This window comes from Macaca thibetana, chromosome 17 (assembly GCF_024542745.1).
Source record: "Macaca thibetana thibetana isolate TM-01 chromosome 17, ASM2454274v1, whole genome shotgun sequence".
NCBI lineage: Eukaryota > Metazoa > Chordata > Mammalia > Primates > Cercopithecidae > Macaca > Macaca thibetana.
This window is the reverse complement of record NC_065594.1, coordinates 38,593,887-38,617,967: the sequence shown is the minus strand read 5'-3', so window position 1 is coordinate 38,617,967 and position 24,081 is coordinate 38,593,887. Positions and strand designations below refer to the sequence as shown.

At 34.6% G+C, this 24,081-nt stretch overlaps 1 protein-coding gene across 2 annotated transcripts in view; it reads left to right on the top strand.

The window, feature by feature from the left end:
• DIAPH3 (diaphanous related formin 3) overlaps positions 1 to 24,081 on the top strand; it is a 496,891-nt gene that overhangs the window by 156,293 nt on the left and 316,517 nt on the right. For both annotated transcript variants that reach the window (XM_050766531.1, XM_050766532.1), the window contains 5 exons: positions 463 to 599; positions 2,462 to 2,567; positions 18,879 to 18,989; positions 19,273 to 19,391; positions 20,179 to 20,295. In XM_050766531.1, the coding sequence (XP_050622488.1) occupies positions 463 to 599; positions 2,462 to 2,567; positions 18,879 to 18,989; positions 19,273 to 19,391; positions 20,179 to 20,295 (590 nt within the window). The remainder of the gene's footprint in view (positions 1 to 462; positions 600 to 2,461; positions 2,568 to 18,878; positions 18,990 to 19,272; positions 19,392 to 20,178; positions 20,296 to 24,081) is intronic.

Below are 24,081 nucleotides of genomic sequence, written 5' to 3'. Positions count from 1 at the left end.
CTTTTGTTTTTTTTTTTTGAGACGGAGTTTTGCTCTTGTTGCCCAGGCTGGAGTGCAATGGCATGATCTCGGCTCACTGCAATCTCCGCCTCCCAGGTCTAAGCAATTCTCCTGCCTCAGCCTCCTCCCAAGTAGCTGGGATTACAGGCATGCGCCACCATGCCCAGCTAATTTTGTATTTTTAGTAGAGACAGGGTTTCTCCATGTTGCTCAGGCTAGTCTCGAACTCCTGACCTCAGGTGATCCTCCCACCTTTGCCTCCCAAAGTGCTGGGATTATAGGTGTGAACCATGGTGCCTGGCCATGAACTTTTTAGAATGTTACACAGTCTATATTTTTTGGCTTTGGTAAGTGTAAAAATATATTATCCTATAATAATTTTTTAGTAATTACATTTCCTTCAGGGCATTATTTTTCTAATTAATTTCTAACATTTGACATCTTATTTTCAAAATATTACAGTATGGCTTGGAAAGAATTATGAGTGAGGAGAGGAGTCTTTCCTTATTGGCCAAAGCCATGGATCCCAGACACCCCAATATGATGACAGATGTGGTTAAACTTCTCTCTGCGGTATGCATTGTAGGGGAGGAAAGCATGTAAGTGTTATCAACCTTTTTCTCTAATCATATAATAATTTAATACAGATTGATTCATTTAATGTTTCATTATCTACTCGAGGCTAGAATTTACTAGAATTTAAATAAATGTTTAAATATTTAAGCAGCTAAGTTAGATTCTTATTGGCCGGAAATTTTTGAGTAATAATTATTTATCTTAATTGATTTGTTAGTTAGGGGCTAAAATACTTCTATGAAAAACTGATTTCTTTATCATATTTAAACTTTTTTTTTAACCGAAACCCTAAATTTAAAAACATTCTAAATGAAGGCTTTGAAAATATACAAACGGTTCTGTTTCTTATGTGATTTTTTTTTCCCCCAGATAGAATTATTTCAAACTGTAGGTCTTCTCTATCCCCTTGTAAAAGCAAACATATTATGATTTGGAAATCTATATGTAAGGCAGACTAGAAAATGATTTATGTAATTGTAGTTTACTGGTTGAGGGTACAAAGTCCTTGAGCATAAAGCACATACTAGTGCTGTAAAGAACTTAACCACATTTGTTAGAAGTATAATTAAATACTGTTACATACATATTAAAGATAATTATAAAGATAAAGATTTTTAAAAATTAGGGTTCTAATTATAAGGAAGCATTTAAAAATTATTTAAAATGCCTTTTAAAAAAGATAAATATATAAAAACTAAACAGCCAAAAGAACTAACAAAATATCCCACCCATGTAGGGGTTGGCAGAGCCCTGTAAGGGCAGCCTCCTGTGTTCATTTGAAAGTCAGCCTTGTGGAGGTCCTGCTGGAGTTGGAGGGATTGAGCAGGTTCAGCTTGATGGTTGGATAGTCAAAGACACCACTCGGCCTTGGCCTGGCAGTCTGCCCGCAAAGGGTGCCTACAGTGTTTATCTATAGAAGAGGTGTAGCCACACCTAGCAGCAGTCCCAAGCTTGCAAAGCCAGGCTTACAACTTCAGTACTTAAGACTGTATAAATGTTGGTGTACAAATCTAAGAGTGACTTTATGTGGACATACACTTTCTGAGCTTCCCTTCCCACTTTCTTCCTTTCCCCTTTCCCCCATCATTTTTTAATTCTCTCTTAACCTCCTTTTTTTCCCTTTTCTTCCTCCTCTTTCCTCTTGGACTCTTCCTTGCTTTTTTTTTCCCTTCCCTATTCTGTTATCCTTCCCTTTCCTTGTTTTAGAATGGGTGTCAATATCCTGTAAATAACATTTACGACTGCATGCCCATGTCCATGAACTGTGAGCTTCTCCAGTGTGCTGGATGCTGTTAACTATTTAAAAGAAGAGGAAGTATAGTTTTTGCATAATTATTATATTTTATATTGAATATTTATAATACCATACTATTATATATTTTTGACTATCATACAACTTCGTTTACTTAAACTTTTGAGGCATAAGGGTGCAGTGGTTGAGAGCATTTATATGGTGCCCACCACATAAACTGTCTGATTTCAGATTCTTGCTCCACCATTTCACAGATGTGAAACCTTGGACAGAATGCTTAACCTTTTTCTGGTTTAGTCTCCTAACCTATAATATGGGTTAATTATAGTACCCACCCCAAACAGTTGTTATATACTTTAAAATGAGTTGATATTTGTAAAGTGGTTTAAATGGTGCCTGATGTTAGTAAGCATTATATAAATGCTTGATAAACATCTTCACAGGGTTATTGTCAGGGATAACTGATTAAAATGTAATATGCTTAGAACTGTGCTTGATACATGGTATGTACTCGGTAAACTGCTTGTAAAATATATTGGCTGCTTAGGATATTGACTTTAGTAGGATAAAGCAATTGTATTATGGCATTTGTGTTTGCTACTTGCAATTTAATTGACTCAAATTTTCTAATAGCCTTGAAGAAGTTTTAGAAGCTTTAACTTCAGCTGGTGAAGAAAAAAAAATTGACAGATTTTTTTGTATTGTGGAAGGCCTCCGGCACAATTCAGTTCAACTGCAAGTAAGTTTTGTGTATATATAAAATCTATTTTTAAATGACATATATTTCTTTTAATTGTTTTGTGATTGGTTTATATGAAAACGTTGATATGAAGCTCTGCATGCCTTTTAATATTCTTTTATAGCATTATTTATTTATTTATTTTGAGGCGGAGTCTTGCATTGTCTCCCAGGCTGGAGTGGTGGCGCATTCTCAGCTCACTGCAAGCTCTGCCTCCCAGGTTCATACCATTCTCCTGCCTCAGCCTCCCAAGTAGCTGGGACTACAGGCGCCCGCCACCATGCCCGCCTAATTTTTTTGCATTTTTAGTAGAGACGGGGTTTCACTGTATTAGCCAAGATGGTCTCAATCTCCCCTGACCTCATGATCTGCCCACCTCGGCCTCCCAAAGTGCTGAGATTACAGGCATGAGCCACTGCATCTGGCCTAGCATTATTTTTAACATATAGAATTCCTATTTGTACTATGTCATAATTTATCTTACAGATACATCTTGGCACACAACAATGTAACCATTTCCTAGGTTGCTTTTCCTGTAGTAGAATTACTAGGTTACCTTGTATAAGATATAATCATATGAACTGTTTATTCTATGTTAGTCTCATAAATTACTTTAACTTTTGAGATGTTTTGCCAATTAGGTAAATTAGGTCTTTTCATTGTTTTAATGTTAATAACTGAAAAGTTGAGCTTACATGAATAATAAGGAAACCCAAGGTTATAGATGTTTCCAAAAATACTGCTAAAAAGACACATTTAGACTTAAACATTTTAATATTCAAGCTGAATAACTAATATTCATTTAATTTCTCTTTCTTTTCTTAAAAAAGGAAAAGAGGCTTTTATTGGTATAATTGTTCAAGAGTGATCGTCTTAAAAAATATTAATACCTGATTCTCACCTCCATACTTTTAAAACTTAATTGGCATGGTGTGACCTGGACATTGGGAAATTTAAAATGATCCTCAGATGATCCTAATGTGCAGCAAAGTTTCGAAGCCAGTGTGTTAATAGATACAAAGTAAATCTGTTTCACACTTAATAAAAGTAAAAATTATGCATTTTTTTTTTTAAGGTTCTGGGCAGTTTGACCATTTTATATTTTCTTGATATGATAGGAATAGAAAAGCGAAATCTGAAATAAAAAAAAATAAAGTTAAAAATTAAAAGTAAACAAATGGTGTTTGAAAAATAATAGGCTGGGTGTGGTGGCTCATGCCTGTAATTCTAGCACTTTGGGAGGCTGAGGCAGGCGGATCACCTGAGGTCAGGAGTTCAAGACCAGCCTACTAAAATACAAAAATTAGCCGGGCATGATGGCGGGTACCTGTCCCAGCTACTCAGGAGGCTGAGACGGGAAAATTGCTTGAACCCCGAAGACAGTGGTTGCAGTGAGCCAAGATCATGCCACTGCATTCCAGCCTGGGTGGCTGAGCGAGACTCCGACTCAAGAAAAAACAAAATGAGAATATGATAGGAGCTGTGAAACTAATAATTTAGTATGGACATTTCAGATGACAGTGTTAGCGAATAGCTAGTGAGGAACCCTATGTTGTGATTTGTTTCTCTTGGAATAGGCAGAATTGAAGACCTGAGTAGAGGGTCTCTATGGCATGGGTCCAGTAGGAACCTTTGGAAGAGAACCCCTTTTCATGCATTCTGGGCTTGTTAGATGACATTGGCGTGGAGGTCTGGGATGTGTTCCCCATCACTGACATAGACCTTGCCCATTTAGTTGCTGGAGGGACTAGAGTCTTTTAATTCATATACTACTAGCCTCATTTCCCTTCTCCTCCTCCTCTCTTTTCTCTTTGCTTTCTTCCGTCTCTTCTCTCCCATCTTGTCTCTGAGCTCCCCCTTCCCTTCTCTCCTTTTCCTTCCTATTGCTTTTCTTTTTCCTTTCTATTTTTGTGTCTTTCCTTGTCTGGTTGGTCTGTTGTAATCTGGTGCTTTTAACAAGTTTCTCTGTCATCTGATCCCAGGCTTTTTATTCATCTGAAGATTAATGAAGAGTAACCCTAAAGAAAAGTTTGTAGAGGAAAGTTGAACAATTACTTTATCTGATTTTTTTGCAACTATCTATGGGTCTATAATTATTTGAGAATAAAAGGTTTATAAAAATGTTGGTAAAACTGGGGTCCCATCCTTTTGTTTACAACAGTATTACATTACATGAGGTTTTAAACTGTGAGGGAATAATGGCTTTAACAAGCCATTATTGTCCTGGTAAATGACATGATCTCCTCATTTATTGGAAAGTTTTGACTATTTCAGTCTAATTCTTGGTTATTTGGAATATTTGTTTTGGCTGTCAGACATAAAGGTAAATCTGTCTGACCTTTATTTTAATTAACTACAAATTAAATTGATGAGTATGAACTTGAAGGCAAACCATGTTGACTTAAAAAATTTAGGGAGTAAATTAAGTAATTTCTTTTATGGGTAGTTGTTCTAATTTTATTGAAGGTGCTCTTCTGTGGAAAAATAACATTTCTATAGTCTTGATAAATTTATGTTTAGCTAGTAAATATCTAGAAAGAGAACTATCGGTTAAAAGTTTGGAATTTTATAGGTTACTATTCTATAGAAAATATTAAGACTTAAATAAATATTGAGAATTCTGTTTATATAAAGTTTTGATACAGGTTTAATTTCTTTTATTAACAACTCTAGTAAGACTAAATTAACGTATCATAACATTTACCCATTTAAAATGTGTGATTCAGGTCAGGTGCAGTGGCTCATGCCTGTAATCCCAGCATTTTGGGAGCCCAAGGTGGGCAGATCATGAGGTCAGGATTTTGAGACCATCCTGGCTAACACGGTGAAACCCCATCTCTACTAAAAATACAAAAAAATTAGCCACGTGTGGTGGCAGGCGCCTGTAGTCCCACCTACTCGGGAGGCTGAGGCAGGAGAATGGAGTGAACCTGGGAGGTGGAGTTTGCAGTGAGCTGAGATTGCACCATTGCACTCTAGCCTAGGCAACAGAGCGAGACTGTCTGTCTCAAAAAAAACCAAAAAACAAAAAGTGTGATTCAGTTTTTTTTGTATATTAACAGATTTGTGGAATCTTTACCATAATCAATTTTAGAAGATTTTCATTGCCACACCAAAACAAAGTCCTCATCCCTTAGCTATAACTCCACAATCCTTTATTCTCTGTAGCCTGAGACAACTATTGATCTACTTTCTGTCTTTATAGAGTTGCATATTCCAGACATTTCACGTAAATGTAATCATGCATTATGTGGATCTTTGTGATTGGCTTCTTTTATTTATTAATTGCAAAATATTTTTGAGGTTCATTCATGTTGGAGTAGTGCATTTTAAAAAATTGCCACATATTCTTCATATGGGTGTAACACATTTTATCAGCTGTCAGTTGACAGACATTCGGGTTGTTTCTGCTCTTCAGCTGTTATGAAAAATGTTGCTGTGAACGTTTGTAGAGCTGATTTCTTTTTAAACTGCTGCTTATTTGCCATATTTAGTGTTGAGTGAATACAGCCAGGGAGGAGGAGAGCTTAGAGCCATGTTTTCCTTCCACAATTATGGAAGTCACGGGTATAATATAGTTTCTTTCTAATTTTTAACTTTTGTGGGACATAGTAGGTGATGATTCAATTTTTAAAAAATTTTTGCCTATATATGTAGCTGATTATATTTGCTTTTAAGAAACTAATTGACTTAGTTGTAATTATATTTTCTGTTACAGTTAGTAGTAGTGTTAATTATTTGATATCCTATAAACAGTAAAATAAATTTCTTGGTGTAGTTCTCAGAGCTTAATTTTTAAGAAGTGAAAGGTTATTTTAGCATCATTCAAATTTATTTCTTTCTCATTTTTCTGATATGCTCAGGTTAAATTTCCATGCTCTTAATTGGGAATAGAAAATGGAAAGAATTGTTCTACATTCTTATTTTTTCTATTCAAATATTTTGTTGAAGGTTTTTACTCCTTGGTAAAGCTTTCTCATTGTTTTTAAGCCTAATGTGTGAAATAGGTAGCAGGTAACAGGCTTCAGAGTAAAAGGTACCATTTTCTAGAGTTCTAACTTAGGCCAAACAAATGAACAAAAAAAGTAACATAGATTCTGTTTTCTGCATCTTGCAGATTATGCTCTTTCTATATTCTTTAAAATTATCAAAAAACATTGTAGTAATATCTAAAAATACTTGTTTCTCTCTGTCTTTCTGAATTTTCCACAAATAAAGTATATTTTCGAGGTGTCTGGCTATCAATTTTCCCATAAAACTATTTGTACCCATTTTATTCCATTTTAATAAATTGCATTACTAAAATGTGCTAAACTAGATGACATTAGCAAATCACCAATTAAAAATAAAACTTTTTTATTGGTGAATAAAATAGGAACCAATTATTTGCTCTTAAATTGGAGAAAATGAGATAGCAAAATAAAAACATTCTTCATTGTTCTTTTACTGCAAAGTATATTTATGACAAAGTCTTTTTTTAAAGGAGAATAAGGAGAATTGTTACTTTTTTTGTTAGTCTGATCCTAATAATGATAATTTGTGATTATGATAGAATTGAGCAGACTTCCCCCATTTGATATTATATAGTAAGAAAATGATAAACTTTGTACCTAGAGTAACTTTATTCTCATTATTATTATAATTCTCATTATTATTGTCAAAATATTATTATCAGGGGCTGCGTGTGGTGGCTCACGCCTATAATCTCAGCACTTTGGGAGTCCGAGGTGGGCAAATCATGAGGTCAGGAGATCGAGACCATCCTGGCTAATGTGGTGAAACCCTGTCTCTACTAAAAATACAAAAAAAAAAAAAAAAAAATTAGCTGTGCGTGGTCGTGGGCACCTGTAGTCCCAGCTACTCAGGAGGCAGGAGAATGGCGTGAACCCAGGAGGCGGAGCTTGCAGTGAGCCAAAATTGCACCACTGCACTCTAGCCTGGGTGACAGAGCAAAACTCTGTCTCAAAAACAAACAAGCAGAATATATATATATATATAATATATATATATATATATGGCTGCAAGCAACATAATCACTCTAGGTATTTTAAGCAGAAAATGGTATTACATAATTAAATACGCTGTGAAACAAATTGAACAGATTTCATCATAACCTATATCAATCACTTTACAAAGTTTGTACCTACCTTACAAGATTTCTGGTAGGCCCAGGGAGTCATGTGAGTAGTACATAGCTAGAAGTAATACAGAAGAAATGCCGTACCATATCACAGCAATGCTCTGATGGAAATGCCACTCCCAACTCTCTGCTGTGGTCAGCACTTGTGACACCAGGGACAGACAGCCTTCTGCCACAGTTGCCCCAGGAGAACCAAACCCTTCATCACAGAGTCCAGTATTCATGTGTGTGGTTGTCCCTCATGTTGGCCAGTTTTTCCTTAGTAGAAAAGGACTGGGATAATATTGGTTAACCAATCTCTAGTTTCTGCCACCCTTTAATTTTGTGTTACTTTTATTTCTATCCTCTTTTTCTTTTCCTTTCTGTGTCTTCTGTCTTCTTTTGTCAGAGTCATGCTTTCCTGGGTTATCAAGAGTATTTTCTAGATTTCAAAGAGTTTGTTGAAATCTTGCTGTTGGTCATAGGACTGATTGAATTGTGATATATTTTTTGAAGGGATTCAAAACATGGGAATCCTAGAGCTTTTGGGGTAGATATTTGGTTCTTCTTCAGTGTATATGTCCTCAAGCCTACAGTGATAGAATGCTGTAACTTCCTTTTCCTGTGGTTTCTCCCTGATCCAGTACCCATGGAGTTGCAGATGGGAGGGTCAGGAACATGAAGGGTCTTAGAGGATCTGCCACTTATAAACTGACATGTTAGTCTGCCACAGTTCTATTGGTGCTGTCAAAAGACATGAACTCCTAGGTTAAAAACAAAGCATTTTATTGCTCACAGCATTAGCAGCAGGCTGACTCGGCTTTGTGTCAGTTCCAAAGCCCATATTATGACACTCATAGTGTAATGTGAATACTGCCAGTTGCAGTGGGTTGTATTTTAGGAAAGAAACTTTGAGCATAGGGAATATTACTTTTATATTATGGGCAGCAATGACTGTGATTGATCTGAGTGATACAGGCTATGATGAAATCTGTTCAATTTGTTTCATAGCATACTTAATTAAGGATGCTGGTCAGTAGGACTGTGGGTAGCAGAAAGAGGCCTGTCTGGAGTATTGGCCTCAGTCCTGCCTTCCAGGTCCCAGATCTAGTCAGCTGAACAAATCCCATAATCTAATAAATCATCAGAGTCTACCTTAGAACATCAAGTGGCTTTTTTGTTTGTTTGTTTTACATCGTGTTTATTGTACTTTATATATCTTTCAATCAATACATACAGATCTATCTCCCTTTTTATTTTTATTATTTTTTAATTATATTTTAAGTTCTAGGGTACATGTGCACAATGTGCAGGTTTGTTACATATGTATACATGTGCCATGTTGGTTTGCTGCACCCATTAACCCGTCATTTACATCAGGTGTATCTCCTAATGCTATCCCTCGCCCCTGCCGCCACTCCATGACAGGCCCTGGTGTGTGATGTTCCTCACCCTGTGTCCAAGTGTTCTCATTGTTCAGTTCCCACCTTGAGAACACCTTGAGCGTGAGAACACGCAGTGTTTGGTTTTCTGTCCTCGCGATAGTTTGCTCAGAATGATGGTGTCTAGCGTCATCCACGTCCCTACAAAGGACATGAACTTTCTTTTTAACATTTTTGATTTATCTTTCCACTTGGCCTGAGGTATTAATTCAGATACAGTATGACATGTTAGTGATTATGCAAATTTCCCCTTGTTCAGCAAAGAAGTCTAGGACAATTCTTTCATTCATAACAATCCTGGTCAGTGAGTTGAAGCTGACCTGATTGTCTCCCAGGGCTGATGTGGTGTCACTGATCACTTTAGCTAAAATCAGGCATAGATTTTTTACCACTTCCCACTGTAGGGATAACGGCCTGCAGAGTGCACATAGTAAGTCAATTTTTTTCTCTAGGAAGCTCCCCAGAGTAACTAAGGATAGATTCAGTTTGGAGAGATCTCCATAGTTGCCTAAGGGTTGCATGATATACTGGTGACATGTCTTTAAACACTTGAACATTTCTTATGATCATACCTGTAGGGTTCAAGTCATGGTGTTTTTGAAGAGAGAGGCGAGTTAATGCCTGTCTTTCACACAAGATAAGTAGTCTTGAAAGGTGTACGTGGTGCTCCTGGAAGGAAAGTGTTGTTTATAGTTGTTGGGTGACCAAAATAGGACCTTTATTGGTTGAGGGACAACAGAGTGGCAGAGCTTTCAACTTGGCTTCCAGCTGGCTGATAAATATTACAGTTCTTGGTTCAGGAAATAATTAAGTCTAAACATTTTTGGATGGACTGTCTGAAGACAGTCAGTCCAACTTATCCTTTTTGTCAGTGCCATTCACCCACCCCACAGAATGACTGAGCTACAGTTATGGGACTTGGAATGGGGTAGATATCCAGAGAGAAGGGAAGATGTTTTGCATGGGAGATGCGGGAGCTTGATCTATTCTGACTGACCTCTTAGTAAAGTGTAGATAATGGTAATCAAATCATGGTCAGAACTTTCTGGTGGTGGATGAGAGGATGTGCTGTAGGAGAGGAACTTTGAACCTGCCTGCACTTTGCTGTAAAAGGAGACATTATCTTTATTATACTAGACATGAAGTGAGCCTCCTCTTTGCTCTGGAAAGAGATGCTATTTTCCAAGATTGTTTGGTATACACACATCCCTGAAGAACATCTAGATAAAAGACCATCAATGTCTTTACTTGCAATACAAGTGGAAGTGAAATATGAGAGACCCAGGGAGAGTTGTCTTGCAACAGACAGAAGACCACAAACCTCCCTAGTGTCATGTTGGCTACTTTTCCTTAAGCCCGGTGCTTCTAATGTTGTTCCTATACATTTGTTATATCTTGGATGTAGATTAAATGGAAGGAAACCCTCATTAATTTTGATTCTAGGGATACCTCAAGAATATTTTCCCTACATTAGTTACTGAATAAAGGGAATACATGATTTCCACAGTTTCTGAGTCCAGAGAGGAGAAATAATTATGTCAGAGAGCAAATAAAGGAAAAGATGGGAAGCTTGTTTCTGGGTGAAAAAATTGTTTTGTTGTCTTTGATAGTTTGATGTGAATCTGTAGCATCTTTAGTTCTGAGCTTGCTCGCTTAAAATATATACTTATATCCTTTTACTTAATTTCATTCAGGTTTCTAAATATGATTTTAGTATACTCTTTAGATATAATACCAATAGCTGGGTTTACATTTTCCTTCTGTGGATCTCTACTTTTTATGATTATCTAGTAAAGATAACCCAGATCTTGTCATTTCTTTACCCACCGTACATAGCCATTGTTCACTTTAGGTCTTTTTTTTCCTATTGTAGAAAGATATATAACATAAAATTTACCGTTTTAACCATCTTTGAGAGTATAGTTAGTTCATTGACATTAAACACATTCATATTGTTGTGCAACCCTTATATCTTCAGGCTTCTTAAGCTATAGCGATAGCATTGATGCAGTACTGGACAGGGGTGGCTGGTGGTTGGTATGTCTTTCTAGGATTCCTGTGGTAGATATTTCTTTACCCTAGGATATATTTTTCAAGGAAGCAAAAGCAAGGGATATAATCCAGGCTATTGGTGTCTCTGGAAATATTGCTAGAGAAAAACTGTGTTCCAAATGTATTTCAGTGTCTGGCATGTACATTGCACATGGTCTTAAGACATATCTCATGATAACATATGAAAATACAGCAGGTGGTCATATATAAAGAAAAATAAGAAAAAGTAAAAGTGTTCTGTTAAATACCTAAAAAATAAGAAATTTGATTAAGCTTCAGGTATAATACTTATGAGTCTAACAATTTGAAAATGACAACCCTTTTTGAAACTTGCTTTGTGAAATGAGGCTATTAGTCTTGGTTCTCTGAGAAGCAAGAGGTTTGATGTTTAAGGGACTAGAGGAAATGCCTGTGAGGGATGCTGGAGGAGGAGCTGGGGGAGGCTGGGAGAGCTGTCAAACTCAATGCAGACCTGACCCTAGGTGAAGGAGAAAGGGAAGGAGTGGAGATTGGGTGAAAGTGTCTCAGGCTGCCCTGCAGTTCTAGGAGAGCTTGGCAAGCCTGTTGGGGAATCCTTGAGCCAAAGTCCCATGTGTCCCAGGAACAGGTCTATTTTAGTATACTTGCTACACTCAAGCCTTGGCTGGGAGCAGGGAACTGTGACTTCAACTCAAATACTGTGATAGGTTTCAGAAGGTAGCAGCTGGGGCTGTAGGCCATTTATGTTTCCTGCAGTCAAAGATTGAGAGTTGCCTTGTTATGGCTGCTGCAAAGATAGTTAAATTTTTCCTTAACTTAAAAAAAAAATCTCTTCAATCTGTGGATTTCATTAAGTTTAATTAGAAGATAGATCTTTGAAAGTTTGATGGGATCTCATTTTTCCATGTCTGAAATAGTAGAAAAAGCAATATTTTAATAAATGAAAAAAGGATAACTTTTTATCATTATATAAATAGTTTCATTAAAGTTTTAAAAATGGTACCAAAAACCTTTCTTAATTGAGTGATAATCACTATATTTTGAAACTTGTCATTGGACAATAATCAGACATGACATTGAATACTCACATTAAAACAAATCAGAGGTTAAATGCCTTTCTGGATTTAGCCAAGTATATTTGCTTTGGTTGATTTTGTTCCCCCTACGACTTTAATCTTCAAAGTTTACCCAGGTTTTATTATGCCCAAGACCAAGTAAAAGTCTTCTTATAATGAATAGTTATATCTTGATTTACTGTTTTTTGTTTTAAGTATCTCTTCTGTCCCATCAAATCACTATTAATTAATTTTCTATTTTAAATAATTTTTTCTCACATTTAATGAAGGACTAAATGAAGAATACAGACTATTAGTAAAAGGCTAATTTTTAGGATCATTGTTGAGCTATCCCAGAAGGATGCAAAAGTTAAATTAATTCCTTTCTCTTCTGATTACTACTTTTATTGGGGTTTGCATGAATAGGATTGATATTTAAGTACCAGTCAATTAAAACATCAACTAGATTAAAATGGGTCAGTAAATAATAAGCCATTATGTTAGTAGACATTAAAGAAACAGATAATATTCTTATGTGAACTCATATTGTCATATGGAGCATACCCACGTATAAACTAATGGTTACCATTATCTTGAGTTTACTGGCAGTTTTCTGAATCTACATTATAAGTCTATATAATACATTTCTTCATTTATTCTACATTGGACAACTAGAAAGATAATTAATGTCTTGAATGTAACTAAAACGTTTCATATTTAACTGATCAATTACTTATTCAGTGACTGCTATGTACTGGGCTATACTAGGTATTGGAACTACAAAGTTAAAAGAAATACACCTCTGCCCTTAAGAAGCTTATACTCAAGAATTTAAAGCCATCTAACATTTCATATGAAAACTGCAATAAATGCAGTTTTAGAAAAAGGCATGGGAGGACATAGAAGAAATTAATGATGTCTTGGGGGAGTTTCTGAATAAATATTTTAAGAATTCAAGTTGGTTCTTTTGTATTCCTGGTATAAATTACAGCTTATTGAGTCCTGCAGTTTATTTCTCTGAGTCTATATGGGGTACATGCAGTTACTTCAATGCATGTGTGTGAAATTTTAAAATCTTTGGAATTTCTCTATTTACACTGGAGGCAAAATATTTCTCCATAAGCATCATTTACCCATTTTAACTTGATAAATGTGAAATTTAATTGTGCAAAGAGAGAAATAATTTCTGCTATGGGGTAGGAAAGATGAATAGCAGTCTAAACTGTATCTTCCAGGCCCAGATAATAAGTTTTTGCGGACTCTGATGGAATTTTTATTTAAGTATTTTACTGGTTCTTGTTTTCAATCTGGATTTAGCTCCTGAAGCTGATATGTTGTTGCAGTGTAGAGCCGTCATTTAATTGTAAAAACATCTACTTATATCCAGGATGAACATGTTGACTCGGGTAAACTTTCTAAGAACTACCTACTTTTGCTGTTAGACAACTTTCTAAATCTTGTCAGCACAATCAGGTTGAAAGCATCTGCTCTGGCGGCCTTTGGAAAAACTGGATGGTCCTCGTGGATGGGGCTCAGGGATAGTGCCTGTTACTGAACCTTGAATTTTGTGCTTAAGTTTGTTGTCCAAAAAGGGTCAGGGAACCAAAGGTTAGAAAAAACAGTCTCATTACTGAGTATCCACCCAAAAGAAAAGAAATAAATATTTCAAAGGGATGCTAGTACTCGCATGTTTATTACAGCACTATTCACAATAGCAAAGATATGGAATAAACCTAAGTGTTTATCAGTGGATGAATGGATAAAGAAAATATGGTACATATACACTGTGGAATACTATTCAACCATAAAAAGGAATGAAATCCTGTCATTTGCAGCAACATAGATGGAACTGGAGGCTATTATCTTAAGTGAAATCAACCAAGCACAGACAGACAAATATCACATGTTCTCACTTATATGTGGGAGCTAAAAATTGTGATCACATGGATGTAGAAAGTGGAAAGGTAGATAACAGGCTGGGAAGAGTGAAGTCGAGGCAGAGAAGGAAGAATGAAGAGAAGTGTGTAAAGGGTGCAAACATACGGTAGAAGGGGTAAGTTTAATGTTTGATAGCAGAATGGAGTGACTGTATCTGACCAAATAGCAGAATAGAGTGACTGTATCTGACCAAATAAATGTATTGTACTCAGAGAATAGACACCGTAAATACCTTGACTTGATCACTGCACCTTATATGCATGTAACAAGATTTCTCATGTACAATAAATTTGTATAAACAAACACATTTGTCTTTTCTCATATTTGTGTTGAACATAGTAATTGCAGTAAATTATGTACCAAAGGAAATTTAGGTACTATGTATTCACATATGAAGAAAACTTCTCACTTTATTTTCAAGGGCAGAAAGCCACTTTGCTGATTCAGTGATGTAGATAGCGGCATGTTCCTCTATTTTGTTGTTAACCTCTTTCAGCTTCTAATGATTTTCCTTTGATCATTTGCCATGTTCTTAAGATTGCCTTTGACTGGCTCTGTCCCACATATTGAATATCTTTGAGATTTCTATTTATAGTTTATCTACTTTATTGGCCCCTGTTATGTCTTTACCTTCCCAGTTGATATTGCTACTTTTGTCCCACTCTTTGTCATTACCTTTTTGGCCGCTCACTTTCCTGTCTTAGGCTGTCTGGAGTTTGCTGGTGTCAGTCCTTCTACTATACTTTTAGTTTACTGCTTCCCTAAGGAAATCTTCAACTATCCTGAATCATAGATGGACACACACCCCTCCAGCTAGAAGTTACATTTAAAATACCTTTTCTCACGTAAGATCCTTTTTGATAATTGACACAAGAGTAATAAAGTGAGCTTACAGTATTGGCTTTCCAAACCATTATAATTGAATTTGTAATCCATAAAACCTAGAGATAAGTGTCTTTAAACAGACTTTTTAAAAACAAAGATAAAGGAGCAGTTACTTCTAACATATAAAGTTGCATTTAGGGCAAAGAGGAGAATATTTTAGAGCCAATTGCTTTGTTTACTGGCTGCATACGGCATCTGTGGGGAGGCAAGTGGTTTCCACTTGGAACAGTAACTTTATCCCTTTGTAGAAGCTATTCTTGTCAAGTCACCAGTGTTTTCATTTTGCCAAATGCGGTGGTATTTGGTTAGTCCTTGTTTTATTTGACCACATTTGACACAGTTGATCACTCTCTCACTGTTGAGACCACTTTCCATACTTCCAGGACACCACAATCTCCTTGTTTTCCTTCTACCTCACTTATGGTTTTTAACTTTTTTTTTCTTTAACTTATTTCTCTAATCTCCACGTTGAAACCTACAGTTGAAAAATGCCCTAAACAGTTCTTACTCCTCCTTTTTCCTCTGTACTGTCCCCTGGGTGATTCCATCTGAGATCTTGGTTTTTATATATTATTGCTATAGTAATTGCTTTATTTTGAACTGGAGTCTTCCATCTTCAATTTCCTTGTCAGCTTTTAAAATTTAGATCACTAATAGACATTTCCAACTTATCATCTCCAAAACTGAATCCTTCTCTCTTCCCAAGCCTGTTTCTTCCATGGTCATTTCTGTTTCAATAAATTACAATTTTGTCCTTGAAGTTGCTCAGGCCCAAAACCTTGGAGTCAGTCTTGATTCCTCTTTCTCTCAAAGAAATTTCCATCTTTTTTCACACCTGTATATCTAGTACCACGAACGATGCCTGGTGTATAGTAGGCATCAATAAATAGGCTTTGAAGGAATGAAGTATGTGAGCCAATATCAGGGTAAACTGCCTGATATTGCCCAAAGATGGAAACTTTAGTTAACTAGGTGCTCTCAAGAAGATAGAAGCTCCTTATTTTCTTACCCTTATTAGCTCAGAGGGAGGTTGGTTTTGTAATGTATCACAATGATTTCTATAACATGCAAATTAAGAGAGATCATATGCTACATTTTTGGAACATCAAATACAGCACAGAGATTACCTCCTTATGACAAATATGTCACTTTTGTTTCTCATTTTTTGAGTATGAATATCTCCAGTTGACAGAAGTTGTAGGTACTCAGTAATTATTTTTTTAGTGAATGAATGATTCTAATATACATCTCGATCAGAATTTTGGAAGTAGGATTTATCTTATTCTCTAAAACCTGTTGCTCTTCTTGCATTTTGTATGTCTGCTAATGGTACCACTTTCTATCTAATTAAACAACAAAAGTGGGAAGCCTCTTGTAAATGCTTTTCTTGTACCTCATTCTATCAGTTTATATTTCAAATGTTGTTCAAACCTTCCTCCTTGCTCAAAAATTTACTTCTACAGTAGCTTCTGAACTTGAATCTATTGCCTCTGTTATTGTCCCCCCTTTGCGTAAAATTCCTTACGATTTTCACTATTTCTGGTTGAATCTGAATTTTGTGACTTGACACACAAGGCTATGCCTTATCTGTCTCCTGTCTCCTTGTTCAGCCTCATTTCTTGACTTCTTCCCATTACTTCCCTTTCTACCTTGACAAAGTACTCACAAAATTTGAATTACTTGTAATTTAAAGGTTCCATGTCTTTGAACATGTTAATTCCTGTGCTTAGAACTTCATTCTTCACTTCTGCATCAGGCCATTTTATTAATCCTTGAGTCGGTATTTTATTCAGCTGTCCTAGTTCTCATTTAGCATCTCCATATTCCCATTATTTACCAAACATATTTCTTATAGTATATAGTATGTTTTAATCATTTTACTGATATATCTTCATTGGACAGGCAAAATGTCCTGTTAGCCTTTGTAGTTTTTTAACCTTTCTCGGTGTTTCTAGGAGTTGATTGATATGGCATAAATGCTGATTGACACTCCCTTCTGCTGGTATGCTAAATTATTGTGAAATTATGTGATACCACAGGTATGTATCTCATTACGTATAAAACCTGGAAGGAACTCCTTGGTCTTTACCTTGATTATAGAATTATTTATCCATAAAGAACAATACATTTTAGTGCGTACCTATATATATTCACAGACATGTTTGCATGATTTAAATTAAATAGATTGTAAGCCATGCTAATGGAAAATTATGATTGGAATTGGGAAGCAATTTTATAAATTTAACTTGAATTCATTATTTCAATTTAATTTCCTATTTCTTCTTCTATGGAGAATTACCTTTTTGAATATTTCCTGGAAATAATTTGGATTATCCTTTCCCTTATTTCTCAATTTCATGCTACTGTTGTCTACATATATTTATTTTCCATTTAGGTGATATTTACTGCTAGTTTTTGTGTTCCTTGTTTTTGCTACTTTCTTTGGGTTGTCTGTAATTTGTGTTTTTCTAGAAGCCAGGTGACTGAGTTTGATTTAGTTTCTCTGATTGTAGAGAAAAATTATTTATTTGCTCTTTCAGATCTTTGAAAATTATATGGCATTGCTGAAAAAAACATTTGTGGTTCCTGGGTAATGACTGGCAAGGGGGTGGAAGGAAAAAATTTTAAACTTGACTTTTTGACATGAACTGGTTACAGCTGAATGAACGTGTACCAGAAAGGTAGATTCTGTTAAGTTTTTTTTTTTTTTTTTAAGTATGTTTTTCTTCTTCCTCTCTCTTCTGACATATTTCCCATTCCCACTTTAAACAACCTTAAGTTTCGACAGTAGAGGCATGCTGGTCAGATTTTAATGCTTAGATATCAAATATAACAATTACTATATATTTCAAACAGTGGGAATTGAGACTCCTGTTGGTGTCTTACTCCAAAACAGCATTTTAAATTCATATAAACCTTGCTTTAAGGGATGGAGAAAAGACAATTTAGGGAACAGCATGAGGTTAAACATATTGATCAGTAGTCCAGTAGTTCTTGCTAGACTTGGATAGAATGTAGACTTTAGAAAAATAGTATTATCAACAACAACAAAGAATGCTTCTCTAGAGAGACTGTCCTTTGTTTGCATTTTATGGATTTTGGAGGATGAAAGATATATTTTAGCCAGGGATTAAAAAAAAGTGGAGAAGTTGAAAGTTGAAGTGTTAAACATAAGCTGAGAAATTCTGTGATTTAAAAATTTTTATCATTTAAGTTCTATATTAAAGGATTTACTGAGCTCTGTTATTTATTTCTAGTTAAAACATAGGGTAATTTTGAATTTTTGCCAAAGTGTGAGAACCATTGCCTGATAAATTAACTTCTAGAAATTAATTATACAGTGTTTATTTATAACCTTGTTAACCAGAGTTAAGACCTTTGTTGACCTTGAAGCCTTTGGGACTTTGAGTCTCTCTTGATGAATGGAAAATTATTTTATTATCCTATTTTAGGTAAGTGTTATCTATGCAATAGGTGTTTATCATTTTCAACTAAGATATGTTAAATTTCTCTTGTATGTGTGTAGAGTAATATTATTGGACAGAAACTTAGCTTTTGGTTACAAGTGTTTTTGTTTTTCTTTTTTTAATGGAGCAGTAGTAATGGCTAATGTTTTTCCATCTTCCTTTCACCTCAGTAACCCTCAAATAAATAAGAAATAAATAACTCCACTGAAACTTTATTTCTTCTGTAGTTTATAACTGACTAAAATATTTTGCTTACAAATTGTTTTAATAGGAAAGATATTTAATAATGCTGGAATAAAACATTGAAGTTTAGTTTTGTTACTCTTTCTTTAATGTTGGAAACCCAGTCTGTCTCACTGTTTGATCTCTTGTAGGTAGCTTGTATGCAGCTCATCAATGCCCTGGTTACATCTCCTGATGATTTGGACTTTAGGCTTCACATCAGAAATGAATTTATGCGTTGTGGATTGAAAGAGATATTGCCAGTAAGTGCCCTGCAGTCTCCTTATTAATATTTAAATTAAAAGAATACTTCAGTAGGGGGAAATTTAGATAAATTACCTTGAAGAATAATTTGTCTGTAGGAAAAGGCTTGAGTTTAAAAATCCATTTTTGAAATATAGATGATAAGATTTGAGTGTTATTTAACACTTTAAATATTTGAATGCTATAAATCAAGTTGAATGGTTGGTTTATTGTTTATATGTTTTTTATCCTTTTGCATAATTAAAAACAATAATTCATCATAATTTTTATTTCTGTCTCTAGAATTTAAAATGCATTAAGAATGATGGCCTGGATATCCAACTTAAAGTCTTTGATGAGCATAAAGAGGAAGATTTGATTGAGTTATCCCATCGCCTTGAAGATATTAGAGCTGAACTTGAATATCCTTTTGTTCTAAAGTCTAGTCAAATCATATATAAAATTATTGCTAAATCCAAAATACTCAACCACAAATATTTAGCTCATTTCTATGTAACCAACATGAAATCAAACCTTCATGCGTCAGAAGAATGTTATTATTTTATTAGTTTGTGTGCTTTTATGAATACACCTATATGTAAGTGCATGCTGCAACTAACAAATGGATGCTGTAGATTAACTTATATGTATGTGTGCAATCTGTTCTGTTTTCTTTTTATATTTGACATTTCTCCTTCTACTCCGGGCTTTTCAGCTCTAGGAAAAGGGCAGTCTTAGTCACTGGCTGCTCTTTCCCTGCACCTTGGGTGCATACTCATGAGTCACATGTTAATCTGTGGGTCTGCAGATATCTGTGCTCCTCATGAGACCCACCAGGTTCCTATCCTCACCTGGGGCTTCTTCATGATAGATTATGCCTGACCACCAGCTCTGTTGGTCAGGCAACCTTTAGAATTCAACACAGTATTCATAGATAGCTTCTCTACTATCTTTGTTCTCAACAGCCTCTGTGCTTAGGCGAGACAGATAGTTTGAGCTGATTGTAGAAAGGAAGTCAGGAAGTGTCAGGTTAAGTTACCATTTCCAGAGTTTTTCTACTACCCTCAATGCTAAATATCTGTATTTTATATTGAATATATAAGATGCCTGTATTAGAGTTTCAAAACCTTACAGAACAAATTCTGTCATATTATTGTAGTTGTTTGGTGTAGAGTATAAATAAATCCATATATTCCTTAATCAACTCACTGAAGCATATGATGTTTACAACATGGTGTGGAGCACAGTTAAAGAAACTAGAGCAGAGGGATATTTTATTTCTATTCTTCAGCATCTTTTGCTGATTCGAAATGATTATTTTATAAGGTAAGAAGAATTTATATTCTAATGTTTTCTTTCACTAATAGAAATCTATTAATTGTGAAATTCACATCATATTTGCCTTTGACAAGCAAATGATTTTTATGTTTGTCATAACATTGATTCCTAGAATGTGTTGTTTCCTCTGGGCACATATTTAGGTAGATGATGGTAAAATGATATTACTATTACTTTTTAAGCTCCTGTGGATTCCTGGTTACAACCTTTCATCTGAATAAAAATGCAAACAAGCAACAAATTACTAGTTGATCATGTGATAGATAATATTTTCTGGCTATTCCTTAGGCAGTAGAAATGATGTTGATAAGTTTCTTCTTATAAGTTACATGAAGGGCACTAAACATTGCCTTTATTCATGTTTAAGTAGCTGGCAAGCCTTAATAATACAGTTGTGTTTAATGTTGCCAATCTATCAAAAAGCCAGACAAATGGCTTTTAAAGATTGATTATGTCCTAGCCATCTGAATTTAACAAATTATTTATCTTTTTTTTTTTTTTTAACCTCATCTACATTATAATGTGACTAAATATGGATGTTAGCGCCTAACTCACTGGGTTGTTAGGTAGGTGAAATATGGGAAAGTGGGTAAAACTTCTAGCCAAACCCTTGGCATATGGTGTATGCTTAGTAAATGTTCTCTATATCTACTTTCCATTTCTATTACTCTTTTATGGTGGAAGCTGAGCTCTTTGAATATAAAATCATTTTGTTGCCACCAATTTAGGTTTGCTGAAATTTCATTCTCTTATACTTTGGGTGGTTTTTTCTTTTCTACTTAATTTCAAGTAGAATAATTTTTTAGACAAACTTCATTCAGGCTATGTCCTCTGGGTAATGTCAGAGGGTATGACTCAATTATTTTTTGATGTATCTAACAAGCAAGGAGGAGACCCAAAATGTTAAAACTTTAGATTTTCCGGATGTGGATAGGACATACATCAAAATTACTCTTTGTAGCCAGAAATCCCATTGATATTCTAAAATATGAGTTTAGTAACTGATTTTTTAAAATTTGCTTCTTTCTCATATTTTATTAAAAATAAACCAGTTTAAATATTTACATACTTGATAAATGCTAGATTAAGAATTGCTAATTTAGATTTTAAAATATCATTTGTATCATGCTGTTTATGATACTAACTACTCCAAATTTACTTAAAAATGAAACTGAAACTTCTACTTACTCTAAAGTAAACTCCATACATTTTTTGATCTGTGTGTGGTCGGTCCTGTCGTCCTTTGGATATTTGCCGCTGTTTGAGTACCCAGGAATTTAAGACTGTTGTTTTTTTTCAATGGTTTGAACGTGCCTGTAGTCCTGCAGGGGTTTATCATGCTTATGACTTTGATCCCTTCACCTGTGCCCTGAGAGGGCATGTGGTTGTATCTAGCTTCAAAACAGATTAAAAAACACAATTGTTTTAGGTTGTGTTCAGGTGATCCTATCATTTGAGTTAACTCAAGAGTCTTGGAGAAAGATTAACTTGTGGCATTACCAAAATGACATTAAGGCATAAAAATTTAGATATTTGGCCATCTTTTGAGTATGAACTTCTACATTTGATGCTCATCTATGTTAATTCCTTCTTTGGCTCTTTAAACTCCAGGTATCTTGGTTCCAGATATGGTTGCCACAAAGGCAGTGTTCTTCCTGTGACTGCTATACTCAAGACAACTCCATCAATTTTGTCCTCGTGTTTCCAAACTCTCCTATTTATTATCGTGGTTGTTAATATTTCTTAAAAATATGTTATGTTTTTATCCCAAGATTGTGTCAGAATTGTGATAATTCACATATATTTTCGTCGTGCATTTATTTTTTTAAAGTTTTATTTATTTAAATACAGTAAAACTTAGTCTTGTTGGTGTACACATCTATGAGTGTTTTTTTTGTTTGTTTGTTTTTTACCTTCATTTTTTGGTTTCATCTACCTCAGAAGGACCTCTATTTTACTGTTTCAGCAATCTTAGATAACCTGTAACATTTTTTGTTTAATGAGCTCTTTAAACTACTTTTGATATGAACATACATAATTTTTCTTTTTCTTTTTACAAACAACAGGTTGTTCCATTGCAGAATGTTAAATGTTCTCATTTGAAATAATTGGTGGATGGAAAAATTAGAATCTTTTTTCATTTCTACTTTTGGAACAAAAGAAAGTTTGACAGAAATGGAATTCGATTGGAGAATATATGTCAAAGGCAGCCCCTTTTCCCCAGGAAAAAGGGAGGGGGCTGAAATAAAGCAAGATAATTGGATAGAGAAGATCAAATTCAGTTTTGCATAGAATAATTAAGGCTTACCATGACTAAAATACTATGGTAGTTAAATGAGCATGGGAGATAATTTCTGACATTTGTTAACAATACTACAGAGAAAAATGAAGATTTCAAAATCTCCTCCAACAAAAATAACATTTTATCAGTAATGGCAACTTAATGTTCATCCCTTAATTAAGTTATTTGCATATTCCTCAGACACATTTACTACCTCACCAATATTTTCATGGAGATTATTTTCTAGATTTATATTTTTGGAATCCAGAAATGTTGTATATTATTCTTTGCTAGTATTGCCTCCCCAAAGAGTTTTTGCATGAAATTTCAGCTACATTACAGATGAACTCATAATTGGACATTATGGAGTTGAGGAAAAACTTACTAAAATTATGATTTCTTAAAAAAATGACATGAAATAGCTTGTGTTGTTAATTTAAAACATTTTCATTTTAAAAACATTAGAATAATATTAAGAGTAAAAAAGAAATACATCATTGAGATTTTAAAATGTGATAGATATAAATGTGTTTAAATGTATATACCACATGTAAATGTGGTAATTACGGCAGAAATATTTGGGAATGGGAGATAATGTCTTGAAAGAACTTGAACAAATAGAGGCATAGATAACACTTTTGATTTGTGCCCAGGAACCGTTTCTTAAACATTTTTACTCTATGACAGTTAATGATCATTAATCATCTTTGCTAGTGTTAAGCTGTAGTAGATTTTCTTCACCATAATACATGGTTTATTAGGTGTAAGGTAAGTAGGTCAAGAGCAGTGGGTCATAGTTTATGGAAAGGAAAGCCTAACTGGCTTGAGGGACCAACACTTAGGTGATGAGGAGGATTTACAGAGGAGAAGTATGCTAAAAGTCATTAAGGAAAGAAGTTCTAGGGGATGATTTGGTATGGAGGACTGTGCTTCATTAGAATAGTACCCAACCTGTTTATCACTTTAGTTTGGTTTTACTTATAAAATCTTTTATCTGTTTCACATTTATTAAATCTTAAGGGATGTTTTGCTTATTGCCAAAGTAGATGGACTAGACTTAATTGTAATGACAACATAAAATCTACTTGGAGATTTTAGTTAAACTTCAATTTTTGGACAAATATTATTATACTGAATTTTTCATTTCCCTTTGAGTAAGAAATGTGAATTTGATATTGTATATAACTTACAGTATGAGTTTTAAATTTGATTTCACAAACACTTGGAAAACAGTATACCATATACTACCATAAAACTTTTTAGAAAAGATTTTTGTTTATTTTGATTATATTATGAAGTGAGTTAATGGTAGCTATTTCAGTGTGGTACAGTGGAAAGTTGATGACCTCTGAGCACTAATTTTAAGCACTTATCACTTCACTTTCAGCTAATTTACTTAATTCAAGGTTTTGACTTTTATTAAGAAAATTAAGGGACACCATATTTCCTAAAACACTATAAAAATATGCTGTTTTGAATTCATTAAAAGCAAA